This window comes from Neolamprologus multifasciatus, chromosome 20 (genome assembly GCF_963576455.1).
Source record: "Neolamprologus multifasciatus chromosome 20, fNeoMul1.2, whole genome shotgun sequence".
Classification (NCBI taxonomy): domain Eukaryota; kingdom Metazoa; phylum Chordata; class Actinopteri; order Cichliformes; family Cichlidae; genus Neolamprologus; species Neolamprologus multifasciatus.
The window spans coordinates 8,874,705-8,895,941 of record NC_140458.1 but is presented as its reverse complement, the minus strand read 5'-3'; the positions used below and the strand labels follow the sequence as shown (position 1 = coordinate 8,895,941).

At 39.5% G+C, this 21,237-nt stretch overlaps 3 protein-coding genes across 3 annotated transcripts; 2 read left to right on the top strand and 1 right to left on the bottom strand.

Annotated features, from left to right (window-relative positions):
- Nucleotides 1–45: 45 nt before the first annotated feature.
- On the bottom strand, nucleotides 46–4,918 carry LOC146494375 (glucose-induced degradation protein 8-B homolog). Its single transcript, XM_085144830.1, has 5 exons — nucleotides 4,707–4,918; nucleotides 4,228–4,354; nucleotides 3,938–4,134; nucleotides 3,497–3,694; nucleotides 46–983 (listed from the first exon to the last, which is right to left on the bottom strand). The coding sequence occupies exons 2-5, from the start codon at nucleotides 4,346–4,348 to the stop codon at nucleotides 810–812; spliced, it is 690 nt and encodes a 229-aa protein (XP_085000956.1). The 5' UTR covers nucleotides 4,349–4,354; nucleotides 4,707–4,918; the 3' UTR covers nucleotides 46–809.
- A 2,773-nt stretch (nucleotides 4,919–7,691) lies between these two features.
- Nucleotides 7,692–11,733, top strand: LOC146494374 (tripartite motif-containing protein 16-like). The gene has a single exon (XM_085144816.1). It carries the CDS (start codon nucleotides 7,758–7,760, stop codon nucleotides 9,450–9,452), a length of 1,695 nt encoding a protein of 564 aa, XP_085000942.1. The 5' UTR covers nucleotides 7,692–7,757; the 3' UTR covers nucleotides 9,453–11,733.
- Nucleotides 11,734–14,394: 2,661 nt separating this feature from the next.
- dnajc5aa (DnaJ (Hsp40) homolog, subfamily C, member 5aa) lies at nucleotides 14,395–20,512 on the top strand. The gene is made up of 5 exons (XM_085144835.1): nucleotides 14,395–14,553; nucleotides 15,384–15,512; nucleotides 15,594–15,807; nucleotides 15,895–16,066; nucleotides 17,323–20,512. The coding sequence occupies exons 2-5, from the start codon at nucleotides 15,403–15,405 to the stop codon at nucleotides 17,424–17,426; spliced, it is 600 nt and encodes a 199-aa protein (XP_085000961.1). The 5' UTR covers nucleotides 14,395–14,553; nucleotides 15,384–15,402; the 3' UTR covers nucleotides 17,427–20,512.
- The last annotated feature ends 725 nt before the right edge of the window (nucleotides 20,513–21,237 follow it).

Genomic DNA, 21,237 nt, shown 5'->3' with positions numbered 1-21,237 from the left:
TCAATCCTGCATGATCATCATGCAGGATTGGCTGAACTTAACCAGAACTTTAAACCTGTGCAGCAGAAAAAACCATTTGGAGCATGTTGGAGGCAGTGCACACTGTAGATATCAGAAAAGGCCTCAGCTCAGTAAGAAACCAACTCCATTTGGACTCTCTTCACCTTCTCAAACACTTAAATAATGAATTTACAAGGCATCCCATAGACACAAGGTACAATCAAATTTCACGGCGTAAAAAGCATGTGGCTGATTTTAAAGCTGACAAAAAAAAGAGGCAAACGAAAACGAGAGTAAATAAAATCATAAATATTACATTGTTAAAATTAGATAAAGTGTAGCTTTCCATTTATTTGAAAAATAGTCACATTTTCTCATTTCACCAGTCTCAGGAGTCTCAATCCCCCCCTCCCTCCCCCCGTTCTATGCACAGTACCAACAGTGCTCATTCACACCATCAACTTTTCCTGGCAAAGTAAAGTCTGGTGGGGAAAATGTTCACGATAAATAATACTACCAACGCAGCTTAAAAAGACGAAATATAAAACAGCAATTTCAATTTTGTTGTCTCTGAGAACTACCTAAAAATCCAGGTTCTGTACTGAAACTAAATAATTTCTGCCACTTTGCAAATACAGCAATTTACAGTTTGCACAATGAGTTAAGTCTTACCTCTCATGAATGAAACATGGAAAAAAAAGAAACACTGTAGCATTTGTTTTTATATATATGTTACCTGGTTGTCACACAGTCACTGACTGATCATAAATTAAGGGGAAGTGGAAGGTGGCGGTTCTTGTCTGTTGTGTTCACTTGGGGTCCTCGATGGTGCCTGTGCTTAGGTCAGTCATTTTGGGGTATTTCACCTTCTTCTGGTCCAGCTCATTTTGAGCCCACAGCAGCAACTTCAGCAGTTTGGCCAGTTTGGGTGTCGACTCCCTGTTTTCATAGTCCAGCACGGCCTGGTTCACCTCACTCCACACCTGTGTACCGAGATAAATAAACAAATTTTTATTGCTGGCATTCACTGTGCTCTTAATGTTTATATTCAGCTTCACACGACTCCACAAAACAGTAATTAAAACACTCTGAGACAGCATACCTGGCAACCCTAACCATATTTTGAAGAAAGTCAGGACTATTCTTTAAGTTAATTTTTTTTTTTTATATATGCCATTTAGAATTTTTTTTGTTCCCTGTATGCCAAGACGTGGGAAAACAATTTAAGACAAAGAAAAAAAGGAGTAAAAATATAAACAATATTTATGACAAATGTCCTAGATGTTGCTGTTTATGATCATTACAGCTTATTTTCAGAGGTTTGTTTATCTGCCTTTGTTTTTATACGCACATGGCGGAAAAAGCATGCCGGCGACGGAGAATGAGAAGGGCGAAAGCGGATCGTTGAATGAAACAGATGAACCAGAATTGGTTTGTAAAAATGCTGCAACCTCAGTGGTGTGGAACTGGTTTAGCTTTCGTCCGTCAGATACACAACAAAGCACTATTTTTGGTAGCGTATGCTAGCGGGCCGTCGTTATTACCGTGTTTTTTGGAAAATACGGCACACTTAAAATCAATCCTTTGAGTTTTCTGAAAATTGACAGTGCTCCTTATAATCCCGTGTGCCTTATGTATGAATTCTGGTTGTGTTTACTGACCTGGAAACGATTTTATGTGGTACACGGTGCTCGAAAATCTGTCAAATGTTTTAGTACGACTTTGCTAAGCTATGAAGCCGCACCGCTTGATGGATTGTCGGAGCATTACGAGTATCGTAGGCAGGAGCCTCGCGGAGTGATACGTACTGTGCTTCAACATAACATTACAGTATCGTGTGTGTATAACCTCTTTTTAAGTTTTGTGAATATTATACATGGTTATGCTGAGGGCATGTCGGCCAATTTCCACTGGAAATGCCTTTTGGTTGAACTGGTTAAACAAGGAATTTGCATTTGCACTGTTAAATTTTTATATAACTTTAATGCACTTAAAAAACAGCTGCTTGTTTAAGTGAAAATACATTGATGGTTTGTTTGTTTTTTTGCACTAATAAAGTTGTGGAGTTGTAAAGTATTTTGTCTAGTGTCAATTATATCGTCAGTTATATCGTTATCACAAATTTTCAAATGTATATCGTGATAAATATTTTTGGTCATAAACATAAAGCCTTGCACCTCTTTACTTGACCCCATCCCCATCAAACTATTCAAATCTGTATCTCACCATTTTAGAAATAATTTAGAAAATATTATTAATTGCTTAAATGTACTGTAATCCCACCATGACCATAGAAATTACTTCTATCCACTGGTAATTAATAATTATAATAACCTATTTCTATGTTTCATTTCTCAGCAAAGTATTTGAGGAGTTGCTCAAGAGTCAATCTTTTGTTTATTACCACCTCCCACTTGGTACTGTCATAAAGAATAATAATATAACCTGTCATTATTATGCAGATGAAACACAGCTGTGATTATCTAACCTCTGTTCACAAAATAATAAGTTGCAGTGATGGCATTAACTGTTGGATGTCTCAAAACTTTTTAGAACTTAAAAGAAATGAGCCAGGAAGCTTGTTGTTCCAAAAAGTCAGAGACCAAAAATACTGTTCATATTTTCATCCATTTCTCTGAAACGCAGTGAGCAAGTCAGGAACCGTCGCATAATTTTGGACAGTGATCTCAGTTTTGATAACCACGACATTAAGGTTACCAGAATTGCCTTCTGTCACTTTAAAAATATATCTAAGGTTAGAATTTTCACATCTCAAACCAACACTGAGAAAATGTACCGTGCATTCAAGTAGGTGAGATTATTGCAACACTATTTGCAGGCCTGTCTAAATCACCACTAGGACATCTTAAGCTTATCCAAAATGCAGCAGCCAGAATCCTGACAGGGCAAACCCTCCATTGGCTTCCAGTACAATACAGAATCACCTTTGAAATTTTTCTATTAGTTCACAAAGCTCTCAATGGTTTGGCCCCCAGTACATCTCTGACACTGTCTCCAACCCAGTCAGACCTCTCGGGTCATCAGATTCAGATCTTTTAACTGGTCCCAGAATCAGATCTCAGTCTACTGAGTGTGCGTTCAGTTACTGCAGTCCTGTTTTCTTAATAGAAGCTGCCTGCTGACTTGAGATCAATTATATCTGTGTGTACATTTAGAACTAGATTCAAAACCTTTCTATTCACACAGGCTAACAGTTTATATGCGTTTTTCTTTTCTTTCATATGGTTTTGTTCTGTTTTGCTGGTTTTATTGCCTTAAGGGATTGTAAACCTACAGTTATTAAATTTCTTTAATTTATGTGTTAAGCACAATGAGTTTCAAGTGATGAAATGTGCTATATAAATAAAATGATCATCATCTAGCTGATGGATCTCTTATTCCAATTTCAGATCCACAAGAGTCTACAATACTGGATATATGCAACATAAATGTCAAATAGATGGCCAGCTTTACAGTCAGACTAAAGCCTGCCTACCTTTTGCCGCTGCATCATGTTGAGCAGATCTCCAAAGGGTGACTCTTCTGGGTTGTCAAATGCCAAAAGGGCTAGCGTTCGCTCCATCTCTGTCAGACACTCTCGGCTCTCCTCCCCCTGCTCTGCCAGCTGTGTCTGAGCAAACTCCAGCGCTGACTCAGTTTCTCTTAGCCTGATTAACTCAATCAAATGTTGCTGCTGCAAGAGGGGAAATGAAGCAGTGAGTGTTGACGTTCAGGCTTTGTCTTGTCAAACTTTATCTAATATCACAATAACTTCCTTTTCCTGTGGGAGGAGAAAAAGAACATAATCTCATCACAGGCAATGGCGCGATAGGTCATTAGAGAAAGTGCACTGCAAAGCAGAGCAGACCTATATCAGATGTCTTGCTGCTATTTCCAACGTTAAAATTAGAGCCCTGCACAGCTTTTCGGAACGCACCTGCAGATGAAAATACAGGTATCGATTGGTGTCGAGCAGCTCCGGGTGTAGGCTGTTAATGAGTGCAATAGCTTCCTGAATCTGGCCCTTCAGGATCATCTCTCTAATCTTTATCCTTTCATCCAAAGAATCCAGGTCCACACTCGGCTCGATACCAGACTCCATCCGGAACTTCTCTGCTGCCTCTTTGAAGCCCTCTTAAATCAAACACAGACAGACACAAAGACGTAAACAAAACTTCACAATTTGTAAATTCAACTTACAGGCTGTATCTTCAATCTATGCCTCACCCGTCACCAGGTAATTCATAATGAGCCGATTCATATCCGCCCTCTGTATGTGAACGTTGTTTAATTTGTCCATCCACTCTTCTTTTGTGATGTCCTCTGGCTTTTCGGCATAACTCATCATTGGATCCTGAAAAGTATTAAAAAAAAACAAACACACACACAAACAAATAAATAAATACTGTAAACGTGAGCAAGACTGACACAGCTTGGTCACAGTTTGTACCTACACGAAGATCGACGGGACAACCGTGCAAATAAGACCAATATTAGAAAACGAACACGCACAGAAATCAAACACGCAACGGGTTAAAAAGTAAAATTAATAACACAACATTTCTGATGCCTAAATTGGTTTTACACGATTGAAAATCTCGCTAAAACATAACGGGAAAATTCTCCGAGGCTTTCAAAACAAACCCATTTCCTCCTGAGCAACAGCCCTGGCCAGTTAGCAGACAGCGAGCGTTTTCATGGCTTACCGTGCAAACACAAGGTCCGGCGATTATGCTTTCCTGCACGCGTTAGGAATCAATAATCAATAAGCACTGCTCAGCCCTCTCAGCGCTTTAGAAGAATAAAATAAAATTATAAACAACGGACACACGTTCACGGTTTCCGCAGCTAGCTAACTAACCAAGCTAATGTGATAACCTCGCGATAGATGCGTCGGTCTTGCGAGCTCTTCGATTGGCGCTAGGTGTGACGTCACGGTTGCCGAGGAACAGTAACGGTCAGTGCAGTGGGAGATAGTGATGGGAATTCCGACTCTTTTTAGAGAACTGACTCTTTCGGCTCGTCTCACTAAAAAGAGTCGAATCTTTCGATTCCCACCGACTCTTCGGGTTGTTTTGTTGCTTTAATTAATTTATTATCAAGAACAATATAAAGTTATGCACAAAAGGAATTACAGTGGAACCCCAACTTATGAAGACCCCATTTAACGAAAAATTCAAGTTACGAAGGCACTTAACGGCAATATTTCTGCCCGTGGTATGGCAAAATGCCTACGTAACGAAGTAGATAAAATGCAAAATTTTTTAAAAATTAAATTAAATTCCATAATGTTATGTACATGTGCACGTACGTATGTATGCATTTATACGCATGCTTTCTTCAACCTCCGCCACCTCTTCCTCCACCAAGAACTTTGTCTTCAGCCAGCATCGCCTCACTCAAAAGGCGATGGAAAAAGGTGCTTTGACTTACGAAAATTTTGACTTTCGAAAGACCCTCTGGAACAAATTAATTTTGTAAGTCGGGGTTTCACTATACTAATGTAAAAAACAAAACAAAATCGTGGTTATTTATATATGTTTACATGAAAACATCCGATTGCAGTTTGTACATGCTTCGGAGTTTGTATGTGTTTTGGAGTTTGTACGTGCTTTGTCTCTAGGGGCCACCGTAAATATACTTTTATTTATTCACTCCACATAAAATGTAATAAACAAATCATATAATACAAAAACCAACATTCTTCAGAGTTTGTACGTGCTTCTGAGTTTGTACGTGTTTTGGAGTTTGTACGTGTTTTGCAGTTTGTACATGCTTCGGAGTTTATATGTGGTTTGGAGTTTGTACATGCTTTGTCTCTATGGGCCACCGTAAATATACTTTTATTTATTCACTCCACATAAAATGTAGTAAATAAATCATATAATGCAAAAAACAACTATTTACATACAACTATTTATATTTCAACTTTTAACTATTAAATTAAATTTAAATTTAATTTAACTATTAAAATTTTCAGCTTATCCTTTTAAACAAATTTAAAGTGAAACAACACAAAACACTGAAAACCACAACATAATTAAATATAAATTAAAATATACAAAACAAAAAGAAGATGCAAAAAGAAAGATCTGTCATATAGGCCTGCATGAATAAACTTTCTGAACTAAAAATTGTTGTGGATGAATACTCTACCTTTCTAATATGACATTGTTGTCCCTGGCTCTCTTTCTCTCTCTTTCCCTCCACTCTGTTCCTGTGCTACTGCAAGTGTAACTACCGCACCTCCCCCCTCTGCTCAGCGCACGCGTGAGGAGCGAAGTGGAAAAAAAGTGCGAGAGAGAGGGTGAGAGAAAGAAAAAAAACACAGCTCCCAATAAGGAGTTGGATCGCATCGTTCACTTCAAAGAGTCGGCTCTAAGAGCCATTTTGTTCGCGACCGACACATTTCTAATGGAAGAACCAACCGGATCTACTGATTAAATTAAAAGTCAGACATCATTTTCTTATTTAATGCGGCCATAGATTCAGTTTGAAATTATACAAACATTGTGAGGAACAATACAGGCAAAAATAAAGAAAAGATGGGCAGATACATGTCATAATATAAAAATATTAACTTGTGAAATCAAGCTCCTACCGTCTCATTTTTAATCCAACAATCAGAAATGCTTTTCTTAGTTCACAGGGCATTGAGTTTTTACCTCGTTATAGTCCGAATTGTTGTAAGAATAGTTTAATTGGTTTATTATTTGTTTTTCTTAAATACTTAACAGAAAATTATAAGTGAAATTCATCCTTCAGATGTAGAATGACCGTAATACTAGTCTTTTTGTGTTTTCCCTGAATTTGTCACTTATGTTTAAGTCTTTACAATTCTCATTTCAGTATTGGCTGTTTATCATTTCCTGTTTTACTTTGACAGTTATTCTCTTGTGTCTTGCTTCCTCTCTGATTTACCCTCCTGTGTTGAGTATGAGGCTCAATCTATATACATTATCTAGTCCTGTCACCCTGTAGTCAGTTTACTCATTTTTACATAGTATTAGAGTTAGAGTTCTGTGCTTTGAACTTTAGGTGTAAATTGTTACAATTATAATTATTTTTGTTATTAAAATGACCATTTATTACAAATTTGTCTTACATTACTTCCTTGTTTCTTGATTACTAGTAATGACGGGTCAACTGAGAATTTAGCAGTAGTAAACTGGTAGTAAATTGTGGACTTTATTAATATTTATTAAAATACTAATATAATACTAATATAATAAAATTCTGTTATGACAAAAAACTATAGGAACAAAAATTTAAAAAAGAATATCTGTTCTGTGTGTCCTGTTCTGTGTGATTGGTATGGGAAATGCAGTTTATTTCTTGTGTCTGTATCTGACTTTGGGTCAATTGCTGTTGTTTTAAATGTTATAGCTGTATTTACTTGACTATATATGACATTTTGGAAATGGATTTGTGGAGAAGTAAAGCACAAACTCTAAACACAGAGATTCAAAGAGGAATTTACCACCTAAAATGTTTTGGTGGCTGAAGATTTAACTGAGTAAAGCCTAAACACAGAGTACTGTTCCTCTTCTTGGAATGAAAAACAGCTTCTAACACTTCTTCTTTAAATACCGGAGCTCCTCTCTGTCTAAACACTTGTGTGTTCCCTCCCCTTTGGACCTGCAGTTTGGAGATGGGCGTAACCAAAATGTGGTGAAGTGTATTGCACAAACACGATTCTTACACACAGTGGTCAGAGCAGTTTGAGTTCTCAGGAAACGAAACTCACACAGGCACAGATGCTGAGAGGTGAAATGGCACAGAAAGGAGTTCAGCTGCACCCAGAAAGCTTCTCTTGTTCAATCTGTTTGGATATACTAAAGGATCCGGTCACAATTCCCTGTGGACACAGCTATTGCATGGACTGCATTAAAACCCACTGGGATGAAGAGAAGAAGAAGAGAATCTGCAGCTGCCCTCAGTGTAGGCAGGCCTTCACACCGAGACCTCTCCTGGTGAAAAGCACAATGTTAGCAGAGTTAGTGCAGGAGCTGAAGAAGACCGCACTCCAAGCTGCTTCTGTTTATCAGGGCTATGCTGGTCCTGAAGACGTAGCCTGCGATCTCTGCACAGGAAGAAAATTAAAAGCTGTGAAGTCCTGTTTGGTGTGCCTGGTCTCTTACTGTGAGCAGCACCTTCAGCCTCATTATGATGTGGCTCTTTTAAAGAAACACAAACTGGCAGACCCCTTCAAGAGGCTCCAGGAGAACATCTGCTCTCGTCACAGTGAGGTGATGAAAATTTTCTGCCGTACTGATCAGCAGAGTATCTGTTATGTCTGCTCTTTAGATGAACATAAAGGCCATGAAACGGTTTCAGCTGTAGCAGAAAGGTCTGAGAGGCAAAGAGTGCTCGAGGTTAGTCGACTGCAAATCCAGCAAAGAATCCAGGACCGAGAGAAAGAAGTGAATGTGCTTGAGCTGGAGGTCAGGGCAATGAGTTTCTCCGCCGATAAAGCAGTAGAGGACAGTGAGAAGATGTTCACTGAGCTGATTCGTCTCATCCAGAAAAGAAGCTCTGATGTAAAGCGGCAGATCAGATCCCAGCAAGAAACTGAAGGGAGTCGAGTCAAAGAGCTTCAGGAGAAGTTGGAGCAGGAGATCGCTGAGTTGAAGAAGAAAGATGCCGAGCTGAAGCAGCTCATAGACACAGAGGATCACAATCTGTTTCTGCACAACCATCCTTTACTGTCACCACTCAGACAGCCTACAGACTCATCTAGCATCAATATCCGCCCTCTGAGGTACTTTGAGGATGTGAAAGAAGCTGTGTCAGAAACCAGAAATACGCTACAGGATATCCTGAGTGAGACATGGTCAAACTTCTCACTCATAGTCACTCAAGTGGATGTTTTACTGTCAGTTCCAAAACCAGAGCCAAGGACCAGAGCTGGATTCTTAAACTATTCACGTGCAATCACCTTGGATCCAACCACAGCAAACAAATGGCTGCTCTTATCAGAGGGGAACAGAAAGGCAACATTAATGAAACAACAGCAATCTTATTCTAATCATCCACATCGATTCACTGCATGGTCTCAGGTTCTGAGCAGAGAGAGTCTGACTGGACGGTGTTACTGGGAGGTGGAGTGGATAGGGATAGGATTTCACATTGCAGTCGCCTACAAAAATATTGGCAGAGCAGGGTGGGAGGATGAATGTAAATTTGGACGCAATGAGAAAAGTTGGGCTTTGAGTTGTCACAAAAAAGCATATGAATTTTGGCACAACAACAGCCACACTTCCATCTCAGGTACTCAGTTCTCCAAAATAGGAGTGTACCTGGATCACAGTGCGGGCATCCTGTCCTTCTACAGTGTATCTGAAACTATGACTCTTCTCCACAGAGTCCACACCACGTTCACTCAGCCGCTCTATGCTGGATTTTGGCTTTTCTCAGGTGTGAAAACCACTAAATTCTGCAAACTCAAGTAGAGAGGAATCTTTCATTTGTAGTGGCTTTAAAGTTGTATTTTACCATTACTCAGCATTTCACACTTCATAAAGATCAGCTTTCAATCAAACATACAAGCTCTAAAAAAGCAATTAGCTATTATGCTATATGTAAGGTTGTTTCTGTCACTGAAAAACAACTTCCATAAAATAAAACCTTGGGTTATGTATACTTCCTCAGTGGCAGAAACAACCTCCCATAGGCTGCTGCTCTGCATGATTATTTTTATTTACAAAACTATTTCTGCACATGACATTGTAAACTGCTTTACATATTTGCCAAAAAATTCATTTATGTATTTTTATGTTATTTCACTTTTGCCTTGAAAATAAAAAGCACAGTGTTATATGAGAGCAACACATTTACAAGGGTATAAACACAAATGTTAAGTGAAACACAAAATCCAAACTGTAACTGAGATGTTTGTTGCATTTTTCATTTTTGAATTTGTCTCCACATGTGCTACAGTTTCCTTTTTCATATGATGGACTGAACACAGGAGGTATCTGCTTTTGACTATGCAGAGATGAATCTGATCCCATTTCTACCTGTGTCTACTGTTTTATGATTTCACTGAAGTGAAACAGACTTATCAAATGTGCTTCGATTAGGTGCACAATGTGAAGTTCATCATTTTTCTTACAAATAAACGTGTAATAACAAACATGAACAGCTGTGCTTATTTGGGAGACACAGAATGTTTTGTAAACAGCTTTATTTTGTATAAAACAATATTGAAGTCATGTCTTGAGCCAGTGCAGTGTGTGGACGCTGTGCACACAATCGCCTCATTCACTGCAGTAAACATGCATGCTAGCTCACATGACTGACTCTGTCTCCATGGTTACGTTATATTGTATATTATTAAACAGATTCCAAAGATACCGCCAAAGCCCCCTGCAGCTGTAACACTTTCACTCTTTGTAAATTATTTCATATTTTTGACAGTTATGAAGAAAGGACATGTTTTTTAAGGTCATACACTAGGCGGTTGCTATGGTGGTTGCTGTGGGCTAGGGTGGACAGCGCGTTCAATTCCTCATGTTTGCCGTCTGCCTTTGGAGGGCCATTTCAAAGTGGCGACTGTCTGCTGTAACTCGAATTCAAACTCAACTTTGGTCTTTAAGAAAAGGCCTTTCATAGCCATTCACAACACACACACAAAAGCACTTTGCCTCACCATGGCAATGCAGCTTTACTAAAACCTTTAAAGTATCTGATATAAAACAGAAAAATGAAGCAACTAGAGGTTTAATGATGAAGACTTTGGGGTCTGCAGTTCTACTGAATTATAGAATTGACTGAATTGGAGTTTAGAATCAACTTTTTTAGACTGTTACTGTTTCATTGTTCACCTTGTTACCTTGTTATATCACGAATAAGGTTTATCTATGTGAGTTTGATGAACTATGTGATGGATGTATTTTTCCAGTGTTAGTTCTGCTCGCTATTGTGCAGGTAGAATATGGTAAGTGTTCACGGTAATTCATAGAAATTCAAAAGCTGGCTCTATCTGCACCCCTTTAATATTTAATAAACTCTTAATTGCAGTTAGAGTGTGGCTGGTAAAGATGAAAAGACATACAGAATGTAAAATGCCTGAGTTTGGTGATCTTTGTGAGTAACAAACCAACCAAATAACTGACACCAAGTAACCAGGTAGTTAGAACTGGATGGCAGCATGTGTTTAGAGTGACTGCTTTATAGTTACTGTAGTTAGGTAAGTATACTTACCAAAAGCAGAAGCACACAGATGAACAAGAATCAGCCTTTTTAACCGTGAATTTTGAGTTAAAACTATTAAAAAAAAATTTATGCAAGGAGGAACGAGAAGGCAAATTTCCACCGAGAGGAGCAGCCTCGGATACTGAAAGACTCCAGTCTGTCCAGAAATATTACATCATCTGTTTGTTAATAGTTATTCAACTGTATTCTAAGCACCAGCTGACTGAGTTTACCAAAATAAAAATAAATGAGGTTAATATATGATTTGTGTGAGGTGTTTTGTTTTGTTTTTTGATGTTGGTGTTTTGGTCATGTTACCTTTAACTCTCAAAGGCTTGTTAGAAACTATGAAACACATTGTGCAGACTTCTGGATGTTAGAAGAGAACTAATACTGCTCATGAATGAGGCTAAAGGCAGGAAGCTGTCCTTTATAACTAAACATGTTAATCCCACCTTCACATGTATATCATAGTTTATTATATAGCAGGTGTATTTCAGTAATAGCTGATTTATTTCAGTATAGTGGTGTACAGTCACACACCTCACGTGGGCATTATGTATGATAATTACAAGTAAAGCGTTACTGTAATCCGATTACTTTTTTCAAGTAACGAGTAAAGTAAGGGATTACTATTGCAAAAACGGTAATTAGATTACTGTTACTTTCCCATAGGAACGCTGTGTTACTGCGTTACTAAAACCGTGATTTTTTTGCAAGAATGTCTCATGACAGTGACATAAGCAAGTGCAACGTTTGTGACAACAGCTGTGTGCAGATCAACAATGGATAATATATCAGTGCGGGAGAGAGTATGAGCGTGCAGCATTTAAAGCGTGGAAGTACTGACCTTACTTTGAGTTTGAGTCCATAAAAAGTGACAAAAACATTAGCGTCCATTAGCATTGTGCGTGGGAAGAAAACTTCTTTTTACAGTGAAAAAAACCCCCCTAAACTTCTGAACAAGCACCGAGTGCGCTACAATGTAATGGGAAATTCACAGAGAAGCTAGCGGATTCTTCCACTGACCGCTGCGGCACACCTGCACCAGGGTAAACCTTCGCCTACCCTACTCCGGCTTTACAGGTGAAAATAGAGCAAAAGGACCGCTAGTCTTTGACTTTATTTATTTTCTGCTGTGTTTTACTTGCATCTATTTGAAAGAGTGAGTGTAAACACACACAACAAAAAAAATATTTTATGTGCTGGAATGTGCAGAAAATAGGTTTAAATATTAAACAAATTTCTTCCAGTCAGAGAATGTTGCATATAATTAAATTTTTGCTTGATCCATAAAGTTAAAAGATTAAAACTAATTAAACAAGTTTTAAAAAGGGACTTTTCCATTTGATTACATTTTGTATGATGGATTATGCAGAAAAAGTAGGATTGGGCTGAAAGATCTATCACTTTATCACCTATTCAGGTTGTAAATCGTGTTTTTAAAAAGTAACTATTTAACTAAGTTACTAAGTTACTTGAAAAAAGTAATCAGTAATTAGTTACTGATTACTTTTTTCAAGTAACTTGACCAACACTGTTGCTGACACACAAACAGTTTTTTTCAAAGTACAGTTTAGTTAGTTTCTACATGCCGGGGTTGCTGGTGTGCAGAAACGGGCCCACCAGGCCAAAGTTTTGACTCGATCAGCGATAACCCCGCCCCCTGAGTTTGACGGGCGAGGCTGAAAGATAAAACTAATTGACTATGTGCACGTTAGCATATGCTACTTCCGGTGCGGAAACTCCTGTGGGGAGCTTTGTTTCCGGTGTCCTATTTGCGCATTGTTTACGGTCCAAAACAAGTTAAGCAAATGAATGAATCAAGCGGCGATTTACATTTCTATAGATGTCTTGGGCATTTACCCAATATATCTGTAAATGATGTTCATCGACTTGTCGATATTTTTTCCCCGGGCCTCAGAGCAAAAGAGAAAAGGGATTCAAATGTTATATTTCTCAGCTGTCCCTCGTTTATCGCGGGTGTTATGTTCTAAAAATAACCAGCGATAGGTGAAATCAAGTAGCCAATTTTATTTTTTGACGGTGCAAAACGTGTCGTGGACATTGTGGACATACAGCACTGCACTTCAGAGTCACACTGCTAGCGATCATGCAGCGATTCTGTACTGTACAGGAGAGACGTCACGGAGGAGATCGTCTGCAGCGATCAGGACGCAGGACACAATGTGATGTAAAAAATAAGCATGCAAACTTGCACTAAAAAAGCTGCGAAACAGCGAGGTGAAAGGTGAACCGCGTTATAGCGAGGGACTGCTGTAATTTTGAAGGTAAGTCACAACATACCCTTCGTAAATACTAATGTATAGAAACCCTTACCAGCAATCATTCATTTTTTGTGTGGCTTTTTTTCACGGTTTGTTAACATGCTGTGTAGGTGTGTACTTGACTAGCTGATATCGACATAATGGGGGAAACATCTGGTTTGACTATTCTTCACCTGTAGTTTGAATGCTGAACATTTGCCTGTTTAAATCATAAGACCAGTCACTATACAGAGATGTGCTTCTGCATGCGGTGATGCAGTTCTGCTTGTGTTGACTGATGTAAACAACTGATCGATCTAAACTCTTTAAACATCAAAGTTAATCATTAGATTTTTTATGACACAACAGTGGTGAGTGTTCCCACCTTCTCCTCTTTGTAACTTAACACGATCCTTCCGTTTTCGAGTTTTGGACATGATTTTGGAGTATATCTTCGCAGTAGCGATTGACCGCAAAGTAAAGCTGCCGGAAATGCACAACCCCACATCCGGTCTCAAACCAGGAAGTTAGCATTTTCTCGTGCACAGGGTCAATTCATGAGCAGCCAGGGGTCAGGACTGCCAAAATTAATTAAATAAATACATCAGTAAATAATTAATTAAATGTGTCAATAATTAATTAATTAAATGTGGTATAAATATTTATTTAATTAATTAATGCCAATTTAATTTAATGACACATTATTTGATGGTGTATTTAATTAATTCATTTAGTCACTCCTGGACCTCCATAGACTCAGTATCCATTTTAAATCTTTTTTATACAACTTCCAGTGGGTAAATTAAATGTAATATTTTTTTAAAGGAACTCCCTTTTTAGCTTTCACGACGAATGCGGAGCTGCACATATTTCCTCTAGCATCCTCCCCGTCGTGCACGCGCACGTCGGGTCGTCGTGGGGTGGTGGGGGGGCGGAGCCAGCGGACTGCTGCACTGTCCATGGTTGTGTAGTGGGAGCCAGAGAGGGTCCGGGTACGTGAGAGGAGATGCGGCCATAGTCACGCTGCACTGTCTAAAATCATAACCTGCTGGAATCGTTAGTTTCGCAGCGCATTCGAGCCTACTGAAAGGTGAGCCTCCTCCTGCATTTCCATTATTCCATTTCTTCCTCGACACTCTGGTCCTTGTCCTTGAAAATAACTGCTGACGATCCATTCTTGTCTTGCATCAAGAGCAGGCCGGGGAAGCGAACCAACATGGATGCTGTGCGCTATAGCAGTGCTGCTGCTGATGCTTGCACGGAGATTATGCTCTCAGCATCGTACTCAGAGTCTAATCCTTCCTATAGACATCTTTTGGAGCGGGATGCGATTCGTGACGAGTGGAAATTTGACAGCCGCTTGACTGAACATGGAGTTTTTGATGAAAATTTAAGAAATTAGGCATTATAGGGCTTCAAACAGCATAGTAGCTGTTGATTTGTGTCGAGATGACATCCATTTGGAGGCTTCTGTCTTCTTTAAAGAGTGTGTTTTCTGGTCTTCACTTGATGAAGCCTGTGCTGTTGCAGTGCGTTGTCTCTATGGGTGTCAGCTGCTGATTTACTAAAAGCAGCATATGCATCAGGGGTCCTGCCAAGATGTCACACCTTCAAAAATCAATAAGGAGAATTTATCTCCTGCTGAAAATCGAAAGTTTATATCATCAAAATAAAAAAAGGAGAAAAATTCACTATTTTTTCCCCCTTTCCAGGACCTATTTTCCATATATTTCCCACACAGCTGGGTGTTTCTAGTAAGTACTGGACATCTGTATTTCATCCAGACAGCACAGGACCAGCTGTTGCCTGCCTGCAGCAGAGAGCATGGAATCACAAGGGCCTCACTTTAGTTGAATGAATGTACGTCCTGGTAAAACAGTCCAAGCAGTGCCTCTTAATTTTGTGCATTTCTGTGTGCAGCCTGTGGACGTGAGGCATCATGAGTGAGCAGCAGAGGCAGCGCTCTCTGTCCACCGCGGGTGAGTCTCTCTACCATGTGTTGGGAGTCGACAAGATGGCCACGACGGACGATATAAAGAGATCTTACAGGTGAGGCTTTACTCCGGTCACCTGGCTTAGCTCACAGAAAGGTCTGATAACCTGTAAAGCTGACTGTGATGCATTCTGCAGGAAACTGGCGTTAAAGTTCCACCCTGACAAGAATCCCGACAATCCAGAGGCCGCAGATAAGTTCAAGGAGATAAACAACGCCCACGCCATCCTGAATGACCCCACAAAGCGTAACATTTACGATAAATATGGCTCTCTAGGGCTATATGTGGCAGAGCAGTTTGGAGAGGAGAATGTTAACACTTACTTTGTCCTTTCTAGCTGGTGGGCAAAGGTAAGACAGGATCGTTTACTACTTGCTCTTGTACAACCTTTTACACCTCTTTTCTTAACCTTTATTTCATGAATCTGTTTCCTACAGGCTCTGTTTGTATTGTGTGGCCTGGCCACTGGCTGTTACTTCTGTTGCTGCCTGTGTTGCTGCTGTAACTGCTGCTGTGGAAGATGTAAACCACGGCCTCGAGAGGGCCAGGAGCAGGACTTTTATGTGTCCCCGGAGGACCTGGAGGCTCAGCTGCAATCTGATGAGAGAGGTGAGAATGAGCACCGTTTTATTTGTTGAATTCTTCTCACAAGTACGTTTTTTTTGTTTTTTTTTTTGTATAGCACTTATAAAAAAACAGTGCTACAAAGAGTGTCACAAAAACACATAAATCACACACACTCAAAATCCAAAAAATCTAACATCATATCGGTGAAATATATCCACAATTACCATCTCAGACTACACTTGGGGTGTTATGGGTACAGCAGCTCCAATATGTTTTCTGGATACAGGCTACAAAGAGCTTTAAATGTAATAAGGAACATCTTAAAATCTCTTCTAAAACAAAGAGGAAGCCAGTGCAAAGGCATTCAGGCTGGTGTATTATGTTTGCTTTTCCTGTAAGAAGTCTTGCTGCTGGCTATTGAATCATTTTTATTTAAGTATTTTAATTAATAGCATTGTACATTTTATACCTTGCTAGTGTTTGATTGGACCCTTTTTGCCTTCAGAACTGCCTCATTTCTCTTTGGTATAGATTCCACAAGGTGCCGGAAGCATTCCTTAGAGATTTTTGGCCATATTGACATGATAGCATCACATAGTTGCTGGAGATTTGCTGGCTGCACACTGGGTACACTAAACACACTATCATATTCAAGAAACCATATATTTTGAGATGATTTGGGTTTTGTGATTCCTGGTGGACTAAGCCAGTTGAAGACAAGTTCACTGTGGTCATAGAGTCAACAGCACTCAGGTAGGCTGAACTACAAGGCAGGATGGAGCTACGCTTTTACATTGTTTATGCTAAATACTGACCCTAGCATCCAACTGTAGCAGAAATTAAGACTCATCGGACCAGACAATGTTTTTCAGTCTTCTATTGTCCAAGCTTGGTGAGTTTGTGTGAATTGTAGTCTCAGTTTCCTGTTCTTAGCTGACAGGATTGACAACCAGTGTGTTCTTCTGCTCCTGTAGCACATCTGCTTCAAGGTTCATCATGTTATGCTCTTCTGTATACATTGGTTCTAACAAGTGTTTATTTGAGTTACTGTTGGCTTTCCCTCACCTCAAAACAGTCTGACAATTCTTATTTGACATCAGAGAATACAGAGAACTGCTGCTCACCGGATATTTTCTCTTTTCAGACTCTTCACTGTAAACTATAGAGATGGTTGTGTTGGAAAATCATAGTAGATTAGCAGTTCCTGAACTACAGTTAAACAGGTGCCTAACAATGTGTCCGGTGAGTGATTTTTCATCTGACAAGCACTTGAAATATTCCTTGTGTTTGTCGTACAGAGGCTGGTGGTGAACCTATAGTGCTGCAGCCATCAGCGACAGAGACAACCCAGTTAACATCAGATGGGCACTACTCCTACCGCACCGACCCCGGCTTCAACTAACCCTCCGTTCCCATCGATCCTGGCCTGCGGTCCTGCCTGCTTCCCTGCTCCACCTCAGTGAGATGAACGAAAGGGGCAAAACATCTTTCCACTTCAGAAAGAGAGCCATGCGGAGGTGAAGGGGACTAGTAAGCATGGCCCATGAAAGGAACTAATGAATTCACATCCCTTACACCTCCCTCCCTGATCGGTCCGCTACGTATTTCCCCGCCAGTACGAGAAGAAATCCCTTTTATTTCTTCTTTTGTATCTCTCAGCCTTTACTCACACAGGTCGCCTGCCCTACCTTACCTTTCCCATAGTTTGCATTATGGTGTAGCATGCACTGTTTGGAAAAAAAAAGGTCTTTAATCCTTTGCAACATTTTTACTTTGCAAAGCCCATCATGCAGGTGCAGTTTTTTCAAATGAGTACAGTACATGAGGAGGGGATAAAGTTTACCAGATGTTTTATTCTAAAGGAACAGAGAGCCATGGCTCAGGGAGGTGCTGGTTGGAGAAGTGCTTGCTGGCTTAGGCGGTCGGTGCCATCATCAAACCTCCAAGAACTAAGTTGTCATACATATTTACACTTTTCTCTTGTGATTCGCAATCGATATTCTTTCAGTTGAAAATGCCACCTGCTGTTGTCAGACCTACAGCGTGGTCTTTAGTGTGCCCCCCACCAGAGTGTTTTTAATGTCAATCATGAGGTTATTAAGGCACAGAGCTTTATTTGCAGACAGTTTGCTATAAATTTCTGCTGACGTTAGAGTTTCTGCTTTAGTTAGTAATTCGCTTTGGCATTTTCCTTCCTTCTGAAAGCCCCTCATCGCAGGACAGACTACTTCCCCCTGTTTTTCCTGCAGCACTGAGCAGGTTGTTATAATTGTTACTTTACATTAATTCATATTGTCTTTTAATGTATTTTAAATCAAATATGGCGCATTTCAACCCCATGGTACAGTTCACTGTTGTTTAATCATATCACCAGCTACAAATTGACGATGACACTGGATACATGAAGTAAAAAAAAAAAAAATCATACATAACCAACACATTCTCATCTCAAGGAGTGATATAATGTTGTTTTGTCAGATGCCATAAATGTTTCCAGGTTAAAGATAAAATGTCCTTTGGTGACAGTACCTTAATGCAATGGCTATAGTTAGTCCGTGAAAGTTAATAGTCTGGTTTTAGACACCTATGAAGTCTCTGTTAGGAGGCTGAAGGGGTGGAGGTGCATAAGTTGTAGTTTTGTCATGGAGGAGACCCTGGTTTGGTTCTTGTTTTAACTTATGTATCATGGTTTACCAAGTTGAAAACCAAAAAGCAGATTCAGAGAGTTTTAATTTTAACATAAATGTCAGCAGTCCAACAGAGAGCAGCGATTAGAGCACAGGGAGTCAGGTGATGTCCAGCACAGGTAAATCTACTTATCTCGTAGAGACGAGTTCACAGAGAAAGTCTGTAACCAAACTGGAGCACTGGAGAGAGCACTTTGGCAATGAATTCATGTTAAATGGGCTCTTTTATGTGCAGGAGGTAATGAGTTGATGGGAAACAGGTACACCAACCTGCCGCTCAGCAAACAGGGGAGAGGACACACCTCTAGCTCGCTCATACACGGAATCCTACCAGGGACTGAGAGAGGCCATGGCACTTTGTGTTTTTCCTCTTTTAATTTGTGCTTTCACTCAGTTAGGTTTAAGCCCTAATAACTACTTGGTTGGCCTCCCTTTAAAATAGCAGCCTAGCATGATGAAGTTGGAAGTGACAGTTCTGTGTCACCAGTGCCATAACCCGGTGCATTGTGAGCTGCCACCAAAGGACACCTTGTGCATAAATGAGCCTCGGCTTTGACAAAACAGCATTATCTGACACCCGACTAATGAGAATGGGCAGATGAAACAATAACATTTCAATAGATTGTATTTATTTTATGGTGACACATCCAGGCTCTTCTTCTTTTCTGTTTTCCTGTCCTTACCTAAGATTTGTACTAATAGTAAAACTATTTTTTAGAGCTACTGCAGCTCACTAAGACTGAGAGACATTTATTTTATGTTAGTTTTATTTTTCTGCTACGTGAAGCCAAGGAGCTCCAGGTAATCCAGCTGGCTCTGATAAGAACTGCTAAAAGGTAGAAATAACAGATATTTATCAGCAGCAGTGCTGGTTAGGAGGGTGACATGTTTTTAACTCTAGATAAGAAGGTTTAGGGAAAAAAAACATGTTACACTCTTTGGAGTTATTATTATAAAAAAAAAAAATTAGCATGGAGGATTTCTATTTTCAACTCATTCCTGTGTTTTGAACTGTCCGATGACTTTGATATTTTGTCCGATGCTGTGTGATCGTTCCTCATTGTCAACTTTTCTGAATCCATGTGAATCCACGCTCATCAGGCATATCATCTGTGAGCCAGTGCTACAGGCAGCTCAGAGTAAAAGATTTTTACATACTGCTGAATTTGCATATATTGCCACACATTTTTGCCATAAGTCGCCATGAACATCTTCACCACTTTGTCTGTTTCATGACTGCTAATGATGTGTTTTTAATGGTTTACAATTGGTGAGCTCCCGTTGCCCACCCTTTGCTATTAACGGTATGGATGTTGACCTCTGTGGCCCTTGTATGATGTTTCCTGTAACCCTTGATGAAACGTAGATGTTCCTGTCATGGCTTTTTCATTGAGATACTGAAAAATGCTACTGTAAATGTTCTAAGTTGAATGCACTGTGTGTTTAAAAAAAATTGTAATGGATCAATGATCAGGAAATGACTCCATAAAAAGACAATATAGTATATAGTGTAACTATAGTGAAATGGTTATATGATGCATTTTTGGAATTTTATTTATTTCATACTTGGTCATGTTTCAGATGATGATCGATTATGATTTTAACTGGTATGGTGTTGTAATGTAGCCATTAAATTTTGCAAGGAATGGTTTAATGGTTAAGGTCGCTTGTACATACACTTGGCCCATATAAAGTATAAACCTTAACATTTATGTTGTAGCATGGTAACTGTGTGTCTGGAAGAAAACAAGTGGATCATTGATCTCATTTGCTCTTGGTGAATAAATGTTCCTCAACATTTTGACTCGGGTTTTTATCAAATTAAGTTACATACAGGTTTTTTGTTTTGACACGGATTTCAGATATTTACAGTAGTAGTAATTATATTACTCAGGTAATGTTTTAAGCCAAGTAACCAACAAGTTAATGTCAAGTCTTGAACCAACCTTCATTTCTTTATATTTTGTTTCCAGATTTGTAATTTTTTAAGAGGTCTTGAGTGATAGTTGTCTGGACTTTTGAAGGTATGGCTGCTTTTTCACCAATTTTTCCGTCCAGTCGGTGTATATGTACGGAGCCCCGCAGGGGACATGGGGGGAAAAAAAATTAAGACGGACTTTGCGAGATCCCGAGTTTGTTTTGCGAGATCTCGCAAAAGTCCGTCTTAATTTTTTTTCTCCCATGTCCCCTGCGGGGCTCCGTATATATGACCATTTTCAGAGGATTTCTTTTTTTTTTTTTATCTGATACAGGACATGAGAGATGCATCTACTTGGCCACTGGCCCATCTAGCCTCATCAGAAATAGTGTCAGTGGAAGGAAAACAAGAAGAAAAAGCTGAAGTATGCCAAACTGGAGTGAAAATCAGCAGCAGCAGGTCTTATGGAGCAATGAAATAAAAAAATTTTGGCCCAGTTCATTGTCATTTCTTTATGAAGGCGGTCAGGAAAGAGGTACAGCTGTGAGTGTCTACAGCCAACTGTAAACTCTGCACGATCGGTTTGGAGCTGCATTTCAGCTGACGGT